The sequence below is a fragment of the Eschrichtius robustus genome, chromosome 1 (assembly GCF_028021215.1).
Source record: "Eschrichtius robustus isolate mEscRob2 chromosome 1, mEscRob2.pri, whole genome shotgun sequence".
In the NCBI taxonomy this organism is placed as follows: Eukaryota; Metazoa; Chordata; class Mammalia; order Artiodactyla; family Eschrichtiidae; genus Eschrichtius; species Eschrichtius robustus.
Window position 1 is genome coordinate 60,734,833 of NC_090824.1, and position 21,431 is coordinate 60,756,263.

At 42.7% G+C, this 21,431-nt stretch overlaps 1 protein-coding gene across 1 annotated transcript; it reads right to left on the reverse strand.

Annotated features, from left to right (window-relative positions):
* Window positions 1–15,302: 15,302 nt before the first annotated feature.
* On the reverse strand, window positions 15,303–16,475 carry SSTR1 (somatostatin receptor 1). The gene has a single exon (XM_068532356.1). The coding sequence runs from the start codon at window positions 16,473–16,475 to the stop codon at window positions 15,303–15,305; it is 1,173 nt and encodes a 390-aa protein (XP_068388457.1).
* Window positions 16,476–21,431: the final 4,956 nt, after the last annotated feature.

A 21,431-nucleotide genomic window follows, 5' to 3' on the forward strand; every position in this document is an offset into this window, starting at 1 on the left:
CAGGGTGATGGTGGCCTCGTAGAATGCGTTTGGGAGTGGTCCTCCCTCTGCTATATTTTGGAAGAGTTTGAGAAGGATAGGTGTTAGCTGTTCTCTAAATTTTTGATCGAATTCGCCTGTGAAGCCATCTAGTCCTGGGATTTTGTTTGTTGGAAGATTTTTAACCACAGTCTCAATTTCAGTGCCTGTGATTGGTCTGTTTTTGATTTTCTATTTCTTCCTGGTTCAGTCTAGGAAAGTTGTGCTTTTCTAAGAATTTGTCCATTGCTTCCAGGCTGTCCATTTTATTGGCATAGGGTTGCTTGTAGTCATCTCTCATGATCCTTTGTATTCCTGTAGTGTCAGTTGTTACTTCTCCTTTTTCATTTCTAATTCTATTGATTTGAGTCTTCTCCCTTTCTTTCTTGATGAGTCTGGCTAATGTTTTATCAATTTTGTTTACCTTCTCAAAAAACCAGATTTTAGTTTTATTGATCTTTGCTATTGTTTCCTTCATTTCTTTTTCATTTATTTATGATCTGATCTTTATGATCCTTCTGCTAACTCTGGGGGTTTCTTGTTCTTCTTTCTCTAATTGCTTTAGGTGTAAGTTAGGTTGTTTATTTGAGATGTTTCTTGTTTCCTGAGGTAGGATTGTATTGCTACAAACTTCCCTCTTAGAACTGCTTTTGCTGCATCACATAGGTTTTGGGTCGTCGTGTTTTCATTGTCATTTGTTTCTAGGTATTTTTTGATTTCCTCTTTGATTTCTTCAGTGGTCTCTTGGTTATTTAGTAATGTATTGTTTAGCCTCCATGTATTTGTATTTTTTACAGATTTTATTCCTGTAATTGATATCTAGTCTCATAGTATTGTGGTCAGAAAAGACACTTGATATGCTTTCAATTTTCTTAAATTTACCAGCTTGATTTGTGGCCCAAGATATGATCTATCCTGGAGGATGTCCCACGAGCACTTGAGAAGAAAGTGTGTTCTGTTATTTTTGGATGGAATGTCCTATAAATATCAATTAAGTCCATCTTGTTTAATGTATCATTTAAAGCTTGTGTTTCCTTATTTATTTTCATTTTGGATGCTCTGTCCATTGGTGAAAGTGGGGTGTTAAAGTCCCCTACTATGATTGTGTTACTGTCGATTTCCCCCTTTATGGCTGTTAGCATTTGCCTAATGTATTGAGGTGCTCCTGTGTTGGGTGCATAAATATTTACAATTGTTATATCTTCTTCTTGGATTGATCCCTTGATCATTATGTAGTGTCCTTCTTTGTCTCTTGTAATAGTCTTTATTTTAAAGTCTGTTTTGTCTGATATGAGAATTGCTACTCCAGCTTTCTTTTGATTTCCATTTGCATGTATATCTTTTTCCATCCCCTCACTTTCAGTCTGTATGTGTCCCTAGGTCTGAAGTGAGTCTCTTATAGACAGCATATATATGGGTCTTGCTTTTGTATCCATTCAGCCAATCTATGTCTTTTAGTGGGAGCATTTAATCCATTTACATTTAAGGTAATTATCAATATGTATGTTCCTATTACCATTTTCTTAATTGTTTTGGGTTTGTTACTGTAGGTCTTTTCCTCCTCTTGTGTTTTCTGCCTAAAGAAGTTCCTTTAGTATTTGTTGTAAAGCTGGTTTGGTGGTGCTGAATTCTCTTAGCTTTTGCTGATCTGTAAAGGTTTTAATTTCTCTGTCGAATCTGAATGAGATCCTTGCTGGGTAGAGTAATCTTGGTTGTAGGTTTTTCCCTTTCATCAGTAAATATGTCTTGCCACTCCCTTCTGGCTTGCAGAGTTTCTGCTGGAAGATCAGCTGTTAACCTTATGGGGATTCTGTTGTATGTTATTGCTGTTTTTCCCTTGCTGCTTTTATTATTTTTTCTTTGTGTTTAATTTTTGATAGTTTGATTAATGTGTGTCTTGGCATGTTTCTCCCTGTATTTATCCTGTATGGGACTCTCTGCGCTTCCTGTACTTGATTGACTATCTCCTTTCCCATATTAGGGGAGTTTTCAACTATAATCTCTTCAAGTATTTTCTCAGTCCCTTTCTTTTTCTCTTCTTCTTCTGGGAACCCTATAATTTGAAAGTTGGTGTGTTTAATGTTGTCCCAGAAGTCTCTAAGACTGTCCTCAATTCTTTTCATTCTTTTGTCTTTATTCTGCTCTGCAGTAGTTATTTCCACTATTTTATCTTCTAGGTCACTTATCCTCAGTTATTCTGCTATTGATTCCTTCTAGAGAATTTTTAATTTCATTTATTGTGTGGTTCATCATTATTTCTTTGCTCCTTAGTTCTTCTAAGTCTTCGTTAAACGTTTCTTGTATTTTCTCCATTCTATTTCCAAGGTTTTGGATCATCTTTACTATCATTACTCTGAATTCTTTTTCAGGTACACTGCCTATTTCCTCTTCATTTGTTTGGTCTGGTGGGTTTTTACCTTGCTCCTTCATCTGCTGTGTGTTTTTCTGTCTATTCATTTTGCTTAACTTACTGTGTTTGGAGTCTACTTTTCACAGGTTGCTGGTTCATAGTTCCCGTTGTTTTTGGTTTCTGCCCCCAGTGGCTAAGGTTGGTTCAGTGGGTAGGCTTCCTGGTGGAGGGGACTGGTGCCTGTGTTCTGGTGGATGAGGCTGGATCTTGTCGTTCTGTTGGAGGGCACCACGTCCGGTGGTGTGTTTTGGGGCATCTGTGACCGTATTATGATTTTAGGCAGCCTGTCTGCTAATGGGTGGTGTTGTGTTCCTGTCTTTCTAGTTGTTTGGCATAGGGTGTCCAGCACTGTGGCTTGCTGGTCTTTGAGTGGAGCTGGGTCTTAGTGTTGAGATGGAGATCTCTGGGAAAGCTTTCGCCGTTTGATATTACATGGAGCTGGGAGGTCTCTGGTGGAGCAATGTCCTGAACTCGGCTCTCCCACCTCAGAGGCACAGGCCTGACACCCAGCCAGAGCACCAAGACCATCAGCCACACGGCTCAGAAGAAAAGGGAGAAAAAAACAAAGAAAGAAAGAAAAAAAGAAAAGAAAAATAAATAAAATTATTAAAATAATTTTTTTAATTATTAAAATTAAAAAAATTAAAAAGTAATAAGAAAAAAGAAAGAAGAGAGAAACCAAACCAAAAAACAAATCCACCTATGATAAGAAGCGCTAAAAACTATATTAAAAAAAAAAAAAAAAAAAACCGACAGATAGACTCCTAGGACAAATGGTAAAACAAAGCTATACAGACACAATCATACAAAGAATCATACACATACATACACACTCACCAGAAGAGAAAAAGGACAAAAATATATATATATCTATATATAACAAAAAAAAGGAAGAGAGCAACCAAATCAATAAACAAATCTACCAGTGATAATAAACTCTAAATACTAAACTAAGATAAACATAAAACCAGAAACCCGTCAGTCTCATACAGCAAACCCCAAGTCTACAGTTGCTCCCAAAGTCCACTGCCTCAGTTTTGGGATGATTCGTTGTCTATTCAGGTATTCCGCAGATGCAGGGTACATCAAGTTGATTGTGGAGATTTAATCCACTGCTCCTGAGGCTGTTGGGAGAGATTTCCCTTTCTCTTCTTTGTTCCCAAGCTCCTGGGGTTCAGCTTTGGATTGGCCCCGCCTCTGCGTGTAGGTCGCCTGAGAGCATCTGTTCTTTTGGGAAGTCCGAGGTCTTCTGCCAGCGTTCAGTAGGTGTTCTGTAGGAGTTGATCCACATGTAGATGTATTTCTGATATATTTGTGGGGAGGAAGGTGATCTCCACGTCTTACTCCTCGCCATCTATACTCTTTTTTTAATTTAAATAACTGATGGGGCATGAACCAAGACCCGAGGGAGTATTGAAGGATATGGAAAGGAAAGCTACAGAAACTTACACATTTACAAAATCTGGTTCCCATGAAGAGAAGTGTCTTGCAGGAAGAATATCAAAGAAGAAGAATGTCAGGATGAATATTTTCCATCACCCTTGAAAATGATACCAGTAAAAGAGGGGTTGACAACAATACTCTTGTACTTAGGAGATTTACAGAAGGCTTCTGAAGAGCCACTGGAGTGCCAGGCAATTCTGATGGTGGTATCGTGCAATTTGAAGGACCAAAGAAGGTCCCATACTGCAAAATACACCTCCACCACTAATAGACTAATCACAGCGCTCAAAATTTCTTCACTAGAAATGCAATGCTTTCCTTTATGAAGTCTTTTAAATCTATAATTGAGATTCAATACCAGTTAGTGAAACCACCTGTATCAGAATCCTGTGGAAACCTTGTTTCCAAATGATGCTTAAGCTTTATTTTCAAGAGTTTCCTAAGCTAGGCATTAGGATTATATGTTTTTAAAAGTCTTCCTAAGTGTGTTTGATGTGCAGCCAGGTTAAGGAACCATTGTTACTATCTCCCATTAGAAAGCCAACACACTTGGGATTAAGGATTTCATAGTAAGTCAATAACAACTTGTACTTTAGAAAAATTAGTTGACCTGTGAGAGTGAGATGCTTATGTGGGGAAGACTCCACAAGACTAAAGGCAGGGAGAGAAACACTCAAGATGTAAGTAACGGCCCCAGTACCAAAATCAGTGACTTCAAGTCTTTGCCTTGTCTTAATAAATCCATCAATTTAATGTAATGGTATTTTGCTGAATGTTAGAAAACTCACCATGTGCCAAGTATTGTTCTGAGTACTTTACAAATATTAACTTATTTAACCTTCATAACAACCCTATGATGTAGGTTCTACTGTTTCCCCTATTTTACAGATGAGGAAACTAAAGCTAAGGTGACGATATGAAGTCATTTACCTGAACTATTAAGTGGCCGAGCTCCACAGTTCCTGCTCCAAACTGCTGGGTACTGTGACCTTTCAGATGGCAGGGTAGGCACTGAGGAATCGAAGATGAATAACGCATAGGGAGTCTATAGACTGACTAATGGAATACAACTGGGAAATTAGGTTCCTGCCATCAGTGCTTTAGGAAGAGAGAGCAAGAACTAGTTCTTGCCCTAGCAAATCCTGGTTGACCTTCATCCTCCTCATGCTGTTGACCATCTTTGCAAAAACCCATCACTTGGCTTGCCAAATGCTTCCCCTTGGCTTCCCCTGTGCTTTTGTCAGGGGGGGAAAAAAAAATACAATAGGAAAACTTGAATATATATTTAAGTTAGAGTGGAGTCGGTTTTATTTCATTTTGAAATGGGGTGTAACCGGATATTGGTGGTGATGATTCTAGAGATTCTCACTTTGGAGAAGATATTGCCATAGGAAAAGGATTAACTCTCAGAGGAATGGATGCAGTCAATTTTATTCTTTATAGACCCAGCCTTGGTTTGCAAATGGGGTGAGTGATGCAGCTGCAGGTGAGAGAGCACTCATTAAAATAAGCAAAAAACCTTGGCAGACCCCAGCTTAAAAGTTTCCACAGCTGTTTGAAATCGTGCTTTGCATATTTACCTCTTCGTTTTGCATACTACTCCTCCTGCTCATGGATTCGAGATAATTTACAAGAAAAAATTATAAGCAGATAAATTGTTTTCTATTTTAATAAATCAGTTTTTAATATTTGGGAAGAATTTTTTTTTCTGAGTTTCTCATCTCTCCTTAACTAGACTCTATTCATTTGACTAACTCAGGGTATTCAATTGGTATCCTGCCAAATGACATGACCTCTCAATTGACAGAGTACTAGGTAAAAAGATTTTAGTTTAATGCTTTTCAATCACTTTACACTATTGTTACAGCAGCACAACTTACTAGTTTAAATAGAGAGGGAAAAAAAATCCCAACTGTTACTAATGTCCTAAAAGCTGTTTATAGTAGTTTATGGGACTGAATTAATGTTGCTCATCTAGAATTTTGACTTCTAAACTCTGGGGTTTTGTCCCGTTCTAATGGACATTAAAGTTGTAGTATCTGATAATTATTTTAATGTTTCTTAATTATTTAATTCCTAATAATTGAAACATGTTTATTGTATCTTCATAAGTGAAAAGAAAACTGTTTCTGGTTTTCATTGTTCTTGAACTATCGCTATGTCTCTGATAGGTATATAAATGAAAAGGATTATTGAAGTACATAAAAAATGCTGAAAAGACTTGCTGTCACTTTGCTAACATTATGGGGCAGAAATTATTTTTATTCTTATTTTTTAATTAAGATATATGAAGCATGAGTGGGTAAATAACCTGCCCATAGTGACATAGTCGGTGATTTTCAAAGCCAGGATTCTAAACTAGGCGTTCTGATTTCTAACCCCACCCTCTTAATCACTGTGCTACGCCGTCTCCTGTCTGGAGCGGGTCCTGACACGGCCGCATTCGACTTAGAGGTGAAACTGGTGTTTCTTGTAGACAAACTGATTGTCTCTGTGAGGAATATTACAGTTTCTTTAGTATTCACCAGTAATTTATTTCATTTTTTCTCCTTAGGTATGGACCGTGAGTAGCGTGTTGATCTGATTTTTGGTCACTATGGTTTGTAAAGCTTGAGGCGCTAGTCAGACTTTTCCCATTTCTGTGTAGTTTGTGGAATGGAATCTGTGTGCCATTTAAAAAGACTTTAACTGTAGGGTAGAAGGATCATGTTGGAGCCAATAGGTGTGCCTTTTAGTCCTGGTTCTGTCAACTACCAGCTTTAGCATGCTAGAAAAGTGGGGGGTAGGGGTTTTTTAAAATGTTTTTCGTGTGTTTCTCTCTCTCTCTTTCCTTGCTTTGTAAGAGAAATGGAGATTTCTAGTTCATAGGAATTTTGGTGAAGGCCAAATGAGATAGCATGTAAAAGCATGTGGCAAAATGTATCACTTACAAAGTAGATACTGAATAAATATGACTTCTCTTTTCTTCCCTGCCTGCCCTGCTGCTATATTTTAAACTCCGGTTACTGACAGTTTTATGTAACTGCTATAAAATCGAGGGGAGCTGAAACTGTCAGTCTAATTCCTGGCAGTTGGTTATCTTTGTGATGATATTTCAGGCCCCAAATAAGTGGCACACAGATGTATTTGTAAGCCACAGTAAAACAGAAGGAAATCCATATATCTGGATACTATTTTACTAATCATTGGTACCTGCTTCTGGCTGCAGTGGGCTATCTTATTTCTTTACTTAACACTGTATTTACAGCTAACATTTTCCCAATTGCTGATGATAAGATATAGCTTGAGCTATATTTTAGTATCTGATATACAGACCTTTGTATATCACTTCATGTTGTTCATATGTGTTCCTGATCTCAATGCCATCTCAATATGCTTAACTGTGTGCTCTGTATAACATAAAAATGCCTTTATAACCTTATTTTAAAATATATTTAATGTCATTAATCTTATAGGAATGTAATAAATTGTTACTAATCTGGATTGATGTCTAATCATCCTCATTTTAAAGATGTAGAATCTGATGCACAGGGTGATTCATTTTCTTAACATCCTATGGAATCCATAAGTATAGTTTGTGAGATATTTTGAATTTCCCAAATAAATAATATCACTAATTTTCTTTATCATTTTATTACATAAATAAAAATAAATTTTGCTAAACTTTCATATGTTCTTACATTTAAAGAAATGATGTAAAGTTTTGTATATTAAAGTATTTAATACTTATTTAATACTTAAATATATGGCTAGGTCAAACAGAAGAATTTTAAAACCTGACTCACTTTAATTTTCTACTTCCTCTGCAGATACACTAATAAAAATAGAATCTGACATATATATATGGCTCCTGAATCTGTGCCTGACATTTGTAGATGATTCTTATTTAATTTTATTTTTGCCACATAACATACCCTTCATTATCTACTCTGGGTAATTGTATATAACTTTTCTTCTTGGGATCTGTCCCACTGCCCCTCCCACTTCTGGGTGGAGTTGACACTCCCAGCTCCAAAAGTAGAATGTATCACGCAAGCCCAGCCAACCATAACCCCCAGGCCTGGCTAATGGATTCAGTGGTAGATACTATCAGGATCTGGAATTTGATTTTACTCTACTTACAAGCTAATAAATTGGTCTGTTGCTATTTCATTGATGCCAGCAGAAGACACAAGATTTCTGAGTCAGAGACAAAGAACTGTGCAGCCAGTAAGCAACACGATTTGCCTTAGTTCCATTTGCCCCTGATTCTCACGGGGGTGAGGCAGTGTGAGCCCAGATGGATGGTGTGAAGCAATGGGTCTGTGTCACAGCTGAGGGACACTGATCTTGGGAAAACCACCAACTTATAGTAAGCAGTAATCAAGCCTTCTCTTTGTCCTTGCTCAAGATTGCTTGCTGCGAACACAACCTTGAGAAATAATCTAGGTAAAAAGTCGTCAGTGCCTCATATTCTTGGCCTACCCAGCAGGGTGCATGGAGGGTGAGAGACACATGGAGGGATGCCTCCCAACAAATACATGATCTCAGACGGTCTAATTAGGGAGAATCATTTTTACTATTTCCCCTGAAATTTGAACCTGGAAAAATGTCACGTTTCAGTTTTCTGCAGCTGTCCGTAATTACACAGGAATAGCCAATCTGAAAATAGAGCCAAGACTGAGAAAGTCAGAGATGAGAAAAGGAGACTGAAAAAAAAAAAGATCGTACCGAGTTACAGATCAAGTACACTGTGAAGCCAGGTCTTCCTCGAGAATGTTCAGTTATGTGAGCTAATTAGGTTTTCGTTCATTCACAACTAAAAGAGTTCTGACTGGCTTGGCGTTGGACATGCATCATCTCATCATAATAGCCCTATAATGGAGGTATTATTACCCTGATCTTACAGATGAATGTGCGTCATGGAGATTACCTCGCCCAGTATCACCTAATGAAGAAAGCAGAGCCAGTCTGCTGACGGCTGACTCCATGCTCTTAACAGTTAAATCGCTACTTCTCAAACTTGAAAGTACTTTAGAAATACCAAGGCTCACCCCAGACCTAATGAATCAAAATCTCTAAGGTGGAGCATAGAGAACATACATTTTTTTAAGTTCTTGGGTGATTCTGATGCAGGGCTATAGACCACTTGTTAAGAAATATTTGCCTTAGACACATATAATTTCAAGGATACTGCTGCCTGACCTTCTGATACTATGTCCTTATTAAAAAGCTTTGTTTCTGGAAAATAACACCTGAAGCCTAGTCAGTGATGTAAACTACAAATCAAAAGAAATTCTGAGAAAAGCTCTATTGGGAGAAGTGGGAAAAGTCAGAAAACAAAGAGTCCCAGGCTGGGGGGAGGAGAGTTAGGAAATGGGAACTTAAAAGGGAAAGGAGGTGGGGGGGCAGAGGTCTGAAGTTCTGTTTCACCAGTTATTACCTAAGAAATCCCTTTTTGCTTAATTAATTACCTTGTGTGTGTTTAAGTTCAGATTCCACACCGAGTTTTATATAGGGAGACTTGAGGGTATTTTGAAATAGACATGCAGACATCTGGTTGATTTTGCTAGTTACAGTGGCTCATTGGACATGAAGGAGAATGTTTAATTTAATTATTGACTTTGAATAGACATTTTGCCACTGCTAATAATATTAGCTAGATTAATGAATTGTTCAAGGGTTATAGAGACAGAAAGAACACTATTGAGAGTTACTGTTCATCAATATTTGGGCAGCCTTTCCTAGAATAGTCATGCAAGTCACATGTGTTATCGTAAAATATTTTCCTGCTTGCCTATCTTGTCTCAGATTTTTTTTCCCTCTCTCTCTCTCTTTAAATTTAAAGGAAGTATTGGTTGTCTTTTGATACAGGTATTATTATTGCGAAAGTCAGAACTTTTTACAGAAAAAGTGCTATTCTACAGCATCTCCCTAATAAGTCTCCCTCCAAATGGAGTCTGATACATAGTAAATCTTTCTTAAATTTTTAAAGCTGGGAGCACTGGAGGTCGTGGTCTGTGTCTGGTCCCGGCATGTAGGTGCTGAGGAGGGGCATAGAGTTGAATTCCGCTGCAGAGATAGTATGTTAGCTGATGGCCACATCTCATTTCATTTTATACATCTTGTCCACTCAAAACTGAAGACTTGAATCAGTCTGGCTTAAAGAGGTATTTATTTTTAGAGTCTTAAGCTCATTATTATTCCAAGGAATATTAGAAGCATGCCTGTAGTCTTGGCCTTAAATAAGTATAATATTTCCAGCTTTAGGCCAAGAAGATTGCATTTGATATATGTTTTGACAGTAGTTAAGTTTATCATCAAAGTGAACATTTTACCAAAGGGCTTTTAGATAAAATTATATCTCCTTTTTAAATGATGCTTTTCTCTACCCAACAGTTTGACAAGCAGGTGTTTTGATATTTTAGTTTGAACTGGTTGCTTCTGTTCACAAGCTGTGTCATCACTGCAGGAGCACCTTCCTTGTCCTTATGGGTGAAATCAGAAGCTGGATGTATCCGATCATCCCTAAGGCAGTTCTCTCAGGAGCACACTCAATACAGTACCCTATCTCCAGATATTCAGCAAAGCAGTAAATAATCACTTATAACATTATATGGGCACCTGCCTCCATCTTTGGAAACCATGTAACAATGTTGAACCTCTCTGCCTTCTTTTAACACCAACAAGTGAAATGTGTTGAATGAAAAGCAAGATATCCGTCTGAACATGTGGAAGAGGTTCTCATGGGCTCAGAGGTGTATGGTGCAGCCAGACAGCAGCACAGACTTTGCAATACCTTGTTTTTAAAGCACACACTACTGTAACAATTATGCAACTGTCTATGAATCATTATAGTTAAGGACCTAACCTCTCTGATGTGGCACGCTAGAACGGAGAAGGGAATGAACAAGATTTGCAAGCCATAACCCTACTACCAAAGTGTTTTTTAGACGATTGATATAAATATGACATCTCTATTATTTGTTTAAAATATGTTGGGAATATATCACAATTTTAAAAAATGTATCTTGCATAATATTTTCCAGGAGAACTCCTTGCCTTTTTCCTCAGGCCCAAACCATACATTCAGCATTTTTCAATGGTCAGTGTTAAATTGGATGAAGCATCAAAGATTTTCAAACGTGATCCTTTCTTGGGCCATTCTTGGGGGGAGAAGATGGCCTCAGAAATTCCACTCTGAGAACACAGAGGCCCCCAGTAAGAGAGAGAGCAAGGACATTAAACTGATACATTTTACCTTCCTCCATCAATGTTTCATTGCTGTCTCTCACCCCGAGGTGAGGCTCATCGCCTTAGCATAAGAGAGAGCTTGTTTCCAACTTCTAGGCCGTGCAGAAAGGCTTGGGAATCAGGTGAGGCAGGGGGGATAGGGGTTGCCTAGAGATTTCTAAATTCTTTTTTTCCTGCCTTCACACATCAAAGGCTAAGACTCAAGGACTCAAGTCGTACGCGTTTCCTCTAGTGTAACACGGATGCAGGGTGTGTGGAATGTTTTTCATGAGTGAGGTTGACAAAGGTAAGGAGAGATGCAAAAGACCTGAGACAGAGCCACAGAAAAAGTTACCTGAGACAGAGCCACAGAAAAAGTTATCAGCCAGAAGAGTTCCTGAGGGTCACCAGTCCAGAGCCACCCTAGACCCCCTGTGGTCACTGAGCGAAGAGGCTCACCACAGGGCTGCCTGCTGCGGCAGGGCCAGGTCACTGCTTTCAGAGGCAGGGGTAGACCCCCGGCTGGTGGGCTGTATGAGAACCCCCAGAAGACTCTGAGAGGGTTGCAGCCCACAGGAGCTGTGGCGCAGCCCTCACCAAGCTGAGAAGTCAGATCACAGGCTCCAAAAGCTGCTGATTTCAACAAACTGCAACCAGGAATCATCCAGGTGACAAATGACCAGTTCCCAGAGAGCCAAGGGCAGATAGAGCTGCTTTTCCAAGGACCCCACCTCGTCCCTTCCTCCACTGGGACACAAAGTCTCTCCCAATATTCACTCTAAAGCCATTTTAGAGATGATAAAAGGGGAAAGGGAGGCCAGCCGAGAGACAGTTGAAATTTTCTGAAAATAGCTATTTAAATTATCAGCTCAGTTGGATGTTTGAACATTTATCTAATTTTTCCTCCCAGCTAACCAGTTGGAAGGGGCTTGGAATTATGTTCAGATTAGTTAAAACCAAAAGAACAAAATGTTTTCTCTGCACATCAAAGTTATGAGTTCAATTTGCCACCTTGCTATAGCTTTTAAAAGTAATAAAAACAAGTCCAGCTGAGATAATGTACAGAACTATAAAGCCTACAGTTACAAGGCACTTGAAGGTATTTGAAGGCCACAGTTCCCCTACCCTGCTTCTGGAATCACTGCTTGGAAAATACTCCTTTCTCCTTATTTTGCTGTGAAAATAAAATCACTCTAAAAAAATAAAGTCTGTTTAAAAAAACAAAAAACAAAAAAACTCCTTTAGTACCTTCTTAAATTCTTCCAGGGATGGAAATGGCCATCATTGAACAAAGCATAGAATATGTCTTTCTTCTTTTATGTTGAAATCTGATTTTTATATTCCCTTTACCTATTGCCCTCTGAAACATCTTTAGGTGATCACTTTTTTTTTTTTTCCCTTCCATTTCCTTTCCCTGGGATGTAAATTAGCAATTACTTAGCTCCCACAACAAAGTCTGAGGTCATAAATGAGGGCAGACAGTAACTTAATCTGTGAGAGACTGTGATATCATCTAGTTAGTTTGGTAACAACAGCAAACCATAGAGTACTTCCTATTCATACTGACTCAGTTTTTTTTTTTTCTTTTTCTCTCTCTCTCTTTGAACTAACAGACTTTTTACCAGAAAAAATCAAATTATAACTTCAATCTTGGTAAAAATTCCAAAGGTAATCGAAATCTTTCTTCTTAAAAATCTATGAAAGAGCAACCAAGCCAATTTGTGTGTGTTTTAAGTAATCTGTTGAAACAGGAAAATTCCAATGGCAAAGTCAGACAACTTGCAGCCACATAATACATTTGTTTATTTAGTTAATATTACAGTGGTAACAGGTTAAGAGCACTAGATCTGTGTCCTCAAAAGAGGATACTGATCAAGATTTTTATTTGTAAATTTCACTGTTCTTAACTATTAAAAATCTATTTTCCAAAGGAGTAATAATATGCATGATTTTTAAATGACAGATCTAAACTTTCAAATTTATGACCAAAAGCATATTTGTTCATTAAACAAAACATTAGGGACATTTTAACTATTGGTTGCTGCTTTCAGGAAAGCACAATGTTCTTGAAGCAAATATACACAAAACATATTTTTCCACGGTGATTTCAACCATTGTGTATCATGTCAGTGAGGGAACCTGAGAACCCCGGATGTTGAGAACTCTCCGATTGTTGCAATACACTCTGGTTTACTTAAACAATCAACCAACAAACATGTATTTAGTGCCTACTATGTACAAGCCAGCATCCTAAAGCAATACAGGAAACACAAAGAAGTAAAATTATTGGTCCTTGCCCTGCTCAGGCTTCCAATGAAGTGGTCAGATTAAACACAGACACAAATTACTCTACTTTCAATGTCTTCAAAAGAAGTGATCATGTTAACTAGATTGTATGTTAGAATCACCTATGCTGGAACCTAGAAGAAGCAGGGACATAAGCAGGGGCATCCTCGGCACCGATTAAAGTCTGTCTGAATCAGATTTCCGAGTTCTAAGTTTGAGGGCTGCTTGAACCCTCGTATCTGAAAGTGTTCTAGCCAGTCTCACACCTGCCACTGTTAGTGACTGTATTTGGCAATTGTTTCACGGACTCAGGATAAGGGAGCAAGATAAACAAATATATATAGTATGTGAGTATATTATGATTTGAATACAGTATATATTATTTGAATATAGTATATATTCAAATTATATGTAGGGTGATGTTGAAAGCTAGGAGTTCGGGACTTTCCACTCTGCATGGGAGAAGGCTAACCCACATTATGTATTTATTATAAGACAAACAAGAGACTACATAAGAAAAGGTACGAAAAACTCTCCAAACTTCACTGAACACAAGCAAAAGTAGAAAAGCTAGAGGAAAGGATAAGAAAAGAGGGCCTAGCACAAAGGAAAGGTTTGGACGGGACCTTGGGGAGAGAGTTTTCCCCACTGCCACCTCCGCGCCCGCCCCATAGCCGGTGTCCCGAAGAAGAGGCCCTGGGCTAGGCAAGTGGAGAAAAGGAAAGCAGAGACACAATTTTCAAACTCCACAAATAAATAAATAAATATGTTAAGCAAGAAAATAACTTATTAGGCACCGCTTGAAAGGCAGCAGCCCTCAGGGGTCGGGCAGGCCGCACCCTCTACCTGCAGGTGGCGGCGACGCGGTCGGGATCGGCCGAGACTGGGAAGCCGTCACCTGAGGTCCCGGCCCGGTGCCTGTCGTTACTGTTGGATGTGCACCTCCAGAAGCTTGGGTGAAGGAGAAAGCCTAGTGGAGCTGCAGCCAAGCTCCCGGGCGGCCCCCGGGGAAAGTGCGCCCTGTCCTTCCTGCCCTAATGCAGACCAGCGCCCCGGGAGTGCCTAGCTCTTGGTCTTTGAAACTAAAAGAGCCGTTTGTGAGCCGGGCGGGAGGGTGGCTTCCATTACAAGCCCTCCTCACCCACCAAAGCCCGGAATCTTTTAAAAACCCCTAGTCGCTTGTTCTCAGCGCCTTTTTGCTCCAAAGTGAGGTTTGGATAAGGACTGCAGGATGCCTGGGGTTCGAAGCGCGGGACCGATTTTACTAAGCACCTGGCTCCGCTCTGGGTGGAGTAGGAGGGGCGGAGGGGCTCGGCGAAGCGCGCACCTTCCTTCACCCGAGGGTGGGAGAAAGGACCTGCTGCCTAGATCCTTCTCAAGTCTGACTTCCTTTGCAGTAGGGCTGCAGAAAGGGAGCGTGGTGGTTCTCGAGACTCCGCTAGAGGCATCAAGCAGAATCTGGCGAGCGAGGGGCCCTGCAGGGCGCGGCGGAGGGCCAGCTGGGTTTTCCCGAGGGAAACCCGTGGCGGTAAACCGTGGCTCAGCTTAAACAGAAACAACGGCTGGCGGGGCTGAGGGTCAGGCTGAGTTGGCGACGTTAATAAGTTCACGATCTGCACCGGTAGGACGGGGCGGAAAGAAAGACCGAAATTGCCAAGGGAGGAGCAAAGAGGGATGCAGAAGTGCAATCGCAGGGGAGGAAGAAGCGAAAGAGGAGAAAGGGGCCCGCTTGTCTTCCCAGTTTATAAGCAAAGCGTCCAATTCCACCCTTGGTCGCGCGCCTTTCCCGGGTCTCCACCAGAAGCGCACAGTGTCCTAGCCCCACTTTTCCCATTGCACCCTGACTCCTGGAATACTTTCTCCTCTCGCACCCGACCTTCCTTTCTCCTCACCCTCCCCTTCTCCTGGTACAAAGCCCCTGCTTGGCCCGGGCTCAGAGAGTAGTGATCCGAGACGTGCAGGTGCCATTACGGAAGACGCCGCCGGACTCCAGGTTCTCAGGCTGGAAGTCCTCCACACTGTAGGCGCGGCTCTTGAGGGCCGTGGCGTAGTAGTCGACTGGCTCCTCGGCGGCGTTGTCCATCCAGCTGAGGCAAAGGATGCGCTGGAAAGAGCGCTTGAAGTTGTCTGAAAGGAAGCCATAGAGGATGGGGTTGGCGCAGCTGTTGGCATAGCCGAGGATGACCGACAGCTGGCTCACCGTGGCGTCGTCCTGCTCTGCGAACACGTTGACTAGCTGCACCACATAGAAAGGCATCCAGCAGATGACAAACACCATCACCACCATCATCACCATCAGGGTGATCTTGCGCTCTGAGCGCTTGCGCTGTTGCCAGCCGGCCTTGAGGGCCACCATGCGCATTTTGGCGATGATGAGCACGTAGCACAGGCAGATGGCCCCGACGGGCAGCAGAAAGCCCATGAGAAAAGTGTACAGCACGAAGCCCACCAGCCAGCGCTGGGCGGGCTCGGGCATGAGCATGTTGCAGGCCACCGTGCCGTCACTGTTGGCCGCCGTGCGCGAGAAGACCACGATGGGCAGAATGACGAGCAGCGATAGCACCCACACGCCCAGATTCACCACCTTGGCCACGGTGGGCCGGCGGTAGCGTGCTGCCTTGATAGGGTGCACCACGGCCACGTAGCGGTCCACGCTAAGCACAGTAAGACAGTAGATGCTGGTGAACATGTTGACTGCGTCCACGCTGAGCACGAGGCGGCAGAGCAGCGCGCCGAAGGGCCAGTGGCGAAGCAACGTGGAGGTGACCAAGAAGGGCACGCTGAGCATGAGCAGTTCATCGGCGATAGCCAGGTTGAGGATGTAGATGTTGGTGGCCGTCTTCATCTTGGCGTAGCGCAGGATCACGTAGATGACCATGGAGTTCCCACACAGCCCCACCAGGCACACCACGGAGTAGATGAAAGAGATGAGGATAGCGCTGCCCTGGCCCTCGCTCAAGGTCCCGTTCTGGGACGCATTTCGCCCCGGCTCCTCCATCCCGTCTGCAGCTCCGGCCCCGGGGCCCCTGCTGCCTCCGCCTTCGCCACAGCTGCCTGGGCTGGGGCTAGGAGAGGAGGGAGAGGAGGCGGTGCCATTGGGGAACATCTCAGCTGATGGGGTCCGATGGGGCTGCCAGGGCTGGGGCGTTCTCCTGGCACCCCCGCCGCTTGCGCTGTCACTTGGCACCCCGGCCGTCCGCTCGCAGCTCACAGCCGCTGGGCGCCTGGGGGAAGCGCTCAGAGACTGCAGGGAGCGCGGCTCCACCGGCGCCGGCGGAGCGCATCGCCCAGCGGCTGCCTGCGCGCAGCCGCTCGCCGCTCCAGGGCACCTGGGCACACGCGAACGTGGAGAGGAGAGGCCGGGAGACTAGAGCCCCGCGCGGCACAGCCATTAACTGCCGCGGCTGTGGGCTGGTGAATGATTAATGGGCACCACCCGCGCGTCAGCAGCTACGAAAATGGGGGGGGGGGGTGGGCGGAGAAAGAGAGGGAGGTAGGCGATATAGGTGGCTTATCACCCCTCGCCCAATTTTTTCCTTCCCAGTTTTGAGCTCCGATCGACTAGAGCAGCTGCTTCCGGGGTTCCCCTGCAGCACCCCTTTACCCATCCTTCAGGGGGACCTGGGGAGTTTCTCCGCTTTCCTGGAGGGTGGGTGGGAAACAAACGTGGAGATTCTGTCCCATCCCACCCTGCTTCCATCCGAAGCAAAGACTGAAGCAGACCCTAGGCACGGATGTCTGGAGTTCATCTCCGTTTCCCTCAGTTGCTGCCCCACCCTGGGGGACCCACTCCCGTCCAGTCGTCCAGGGCCCCAAACTCCCACCTCCCGCCCCCGCCTGCCCTGCCCCTGAGAACCGCTGCGGAAGTCCTTACCCAGGGCACGGTACCTCCAGACCGACGCGCAGGTGGCCCGTGCAAAGTGCCTGTGCGGTCTGGTAGCGCGGTGACGTTCTTCGTGCGGTCCCACTTCTTTCCTTGGGCGGGACCCCAGCACAGGCGCCCACTCAGATATACTCTGAAGAGTCGCGGAAACTGACCCTACGCCGCGAACGTTAGCAGGAAGAAGGAGAGCAACTGTGCGTTAGGGACTCCTGCGTTACAACCCCGCAGGCAGCTCTTCGAGGGAGGGAGCGTTCGGAGGCCTGAGAAAACCATTGCGAATCTCTTAATACAGCTTGTAGTGCCCAGAGCCCCCTGCGTCTCCCAGAGGAAAATCGACTGCAGAAAGGAGGACGCGCGCCCGGGGGCACGGAAGGAGCCCGAGGCTCCCCCCGCCTCCCTCTCCCCGCCCACTCCCCACCCCCTCCCCACCCCAAACATGCCAGGCGCGGTATTGGAAATCCGTCTAGGTGTTCGCTGGGTATAGATACGGCTGCGCCGCTTGGAAAGGCTCCGCCCGCATCCCTGATGTACTTTGTACCCGGGAGAATTGGTGGGCCCCGGGGGAGGACAGTGTATAGGCCTGGGAGAGCAGGGATGCCAGTCGGGGCCCGGCAGGTGATCAGACCTGTCACCAACTCCAGGAACATCCGGACGACCTTCGAGTCTCTCCGTGAAATACTTAAGATTGCAGCCTTTTCTGAGGCCCCTGGATGTGTGCCACGTGCCTAAACTTTTAAGACACAAAAATCAATGTAGGCATGCCTAAAGCTCACTGACTTCATTTAGGAACTGAACAGTTACTGTGTTTAAAAAAAAAAAGGTTCAATTATCATGATTTTTAAGGATCTCTAGGACTTTCCACCATCCCTAGTCTGGGCTCCCTTTGGCTTTCCAGTCCAAAGAAGAATCACTCCATCCAGCTCCCCAGTTCTTTTCAAGATCCCTTCAAGTCTTTGTCTGAACCGTGCAGGTTCCCAGGAAGACTGACCTTCAGCAGCCTAGTGCTGTGGGGCCTCTTTCAAGCCTAAGCTTTGTGTCAGTTTTTGTTAGTTTTTCCACTCAGCCCCGCGGCACCCACTGTGCTGTGCGTCTCAGCTTCCCTCCCATCAGTACAGTTTACACTAAGGAGAGGCAAACCTAAACAGAAACTAAATTCCTCATGGAGGATATTTGTACCAGGCAGTCCAGAATGCAGAAATGGATGCAGAAATCGGAAGAAAAAAAAAAGTAAAATTTCTATTTTCCCCTTGCTTTATCTGGGTATCATTAGCATGGGTGTGCTTTAGTTCTCAAAACTAAGTGCTCCTCAAAGCAAAAGAATAACTTTTGTAGTGTGTTGATTATAGCAATCAGAGATAAAAGAAAAGATGACAGACTGTCATAGGAATGTGTGCAATGGACACTGAATTATTAATGAGAAATGTGCTGGGAAGAAATCTGAAATTTCCTAAGACCCAAGCTGCTTAACCCATTGCTTTATCTCAACAAATTACTTTACCTTAAGTAGGACGTGGAATTCGTGGTTAGTTGTATTTCATTTTCCTTAAAAAATGCAGTGCATATGGAGAAAAAAAAATGAATGTTCATCAGGTTTTTTAAAAACCGGCTTCTTTTTCCCCAGCAGAGCTTTTAACAAGCCAAGCCTCGTAATGATTTAAATGCCTCTTTGCCAGTCACTGACTAAAGACACCTGGCTATTCCTCAGGGGGGTGACATTTCAACAGTCATCATCTAGATGCCTTGGCTTTGATCATGGTTGCTCCAGGGGGAGTGGGTGATGGGAGCCGGTAAAGCACAGCTCCGTTGTTCAGGATCTCATATGTTTATTCTGCAGCTCATCTTAGGGAAATCTCCTCTCAATTTACTGGTAGCCTCATATACAAAAGAAGAAAACTTAAGACCTGATGTGACCATGCTTTTCTGTTTCTTTGTGAAGTGGTTTCTATGATGAATTTTTAATCCATGAAAAGAGATTGAAAATGAGATGCTACTTTACATCCACTAGGGTGGCTATAATAATTTTTTTTAAGGAAAAGAAAAATAACAAATGTTGACGAGCATATGGAGAAATTAGAACCCTTATATGTTGCTGGTGGGCATAAAAAATGATGCAGCAACTTCAGAATATTTGATGATTCCTCAAAAAGTTAAACAGAATCGCCATATGACCCAGAATTCCACTCCTAGGTATTTACTCCCCAAAACCAAAATAGGTATTTGAACAAAACCCTGTCCATGAATCTTCATAACAGGACTATTCATAGTAGCCAAAGAGATCAACAATCCAAATATCCACCAACTGATGAATGGATAAACAAAATGCGGTATATCTTTTTATGATCCATCCATAAAAAGGAATGAAGTTTCAAAACGCACTACAACATCGACAAACCTTGAAAACATTACGCAGAGTGAAAGAAGCCAGACACAAAAGTCACATATTGCATGATTCCATTTATATGAAACATCCAGAACAGCCAAATCCATAGAGACAGAGCAGCTTAGAGGTTGGCAGGGGTTGAGGGGGAGAGGGAATGGGAAACGAGTGCTTCATGGGTATGGGGTTTTTTTGGGGGGTTATGAAAATTTCTGGAATTAGATAGTGGTGGTGGTTGCACAATGCTGTGAATGTACTAAAAGCCACTGAATTGTACACTTCGAAATGGTTAAGATTATGAATTTTATGTCATGTGAATTTTTCTTCAATAAAAAGAGAGGTTGAGATGGATATGAGCCATGCAGTGTTATCAAATCTTTTCAGCCACGTATTTCTTAACATTGTATCTGTGAACTAATCCATGAACAAAGGAAAACAACCAAGAAAAAGGCAGCATGTTTCTGGGCTAAACAACATATGATTGGAGTTGCAGCTGTTTTATAATTATATTAAGGGCAGGAGCCCAGTTAGGAATCTGCCTTCCTCTCAGACCTCAATTTAATATAAGCATTTCTTAAAGAAACAAGAACGCTAATGTAGTTAATTATGTATCTAAAGCCTTGAAAAGCTTAAAATAAGCTTGTTTTCTCCAAGACAGTTAGCTGTCCCTCATTTCTCTCTTCTTCTGTTACTATCTTTCCTATGCCTCTATGATCTGAATATTTCTCCATATGAGAGAAGAAAAAAGATGGCTTTCAAGAAGGGGAGAATGGAAGTCCTAATTTAGGAAGTTGCAGATTCTCAGGCAGACTGATTTTCTTCCCCCACCTCAATTCTCTCCTACCAGCTACACCCTCCTGTGCTATCATGTACTAGGTGTACACTTTGATTACTGTGTTTATCACACTGTGCTGTGATTTGTGTGTGTGTGTACTCGTCTGTCCCCACTTCTAAATCTGTAAGCTTGTCCAGAACAGGGGCTACATTTTATTTATCTTTATACCCACAACACCTAGCACAGAACCTGGAAAATTGCCCAATACCTCCGTGTTCTATTTTCCCAAGGCATCCCATGGATAGTACCTTCTTTTTTCTAACCCATAAAATTTAGACACAAAGAGATGAACTTTGGGCCTCTTGCAAGAAGAGCTTTAATATCTGTGTAATATCACCATCTGTAATAATTCCTTATACATTTCAATCTTCTGAATAATTTCAATCAGCATATCCTATATCAACAGTGATCATGCTGATGACTCATTCATTGATCATTCTTGGTCTTAAATTTCCTGGCAGAGAAAGGGCTCTGGAAAATGAGTAGTACATACTTTAGTAGCTAATGATGGTTGTTTAATAGTATCATGCAGTGTGAAAACCATTATACGTGGAAAATCATTTCTTTCTCATTGCAGCCCTACGTCCCAGTTGGTTTGGTGAAATAGTAATTATCAGGAACTCAAACTCTGCTTCTGTCAAAATCATTACTAATGTGTTTTCTTCCAGTTGGAGCCTATGGTGATCCTCAAATGAGCTCCTTTAATCCATGTCAGTGGTAAAGGGCTGGCTGGGGCCAGGGATTAAAGGGAACACTTTCTGGAACATACTCTGCGCTGGCATCATCAGAGTTGTGTTTACACACAACTGTCTTGGAAGATGGGACCAAACTGGCTATGAGGGGCGGGCACCGCTCAGCAATATGACCCACAGCAGAGGTATATGTCACTCAAGGGCCGTCTGTCATTAAGCAGTTAACATGATGACAGCCTAATAAGAAAGTCACCAGAGTGCAAAAGTAGCTATAG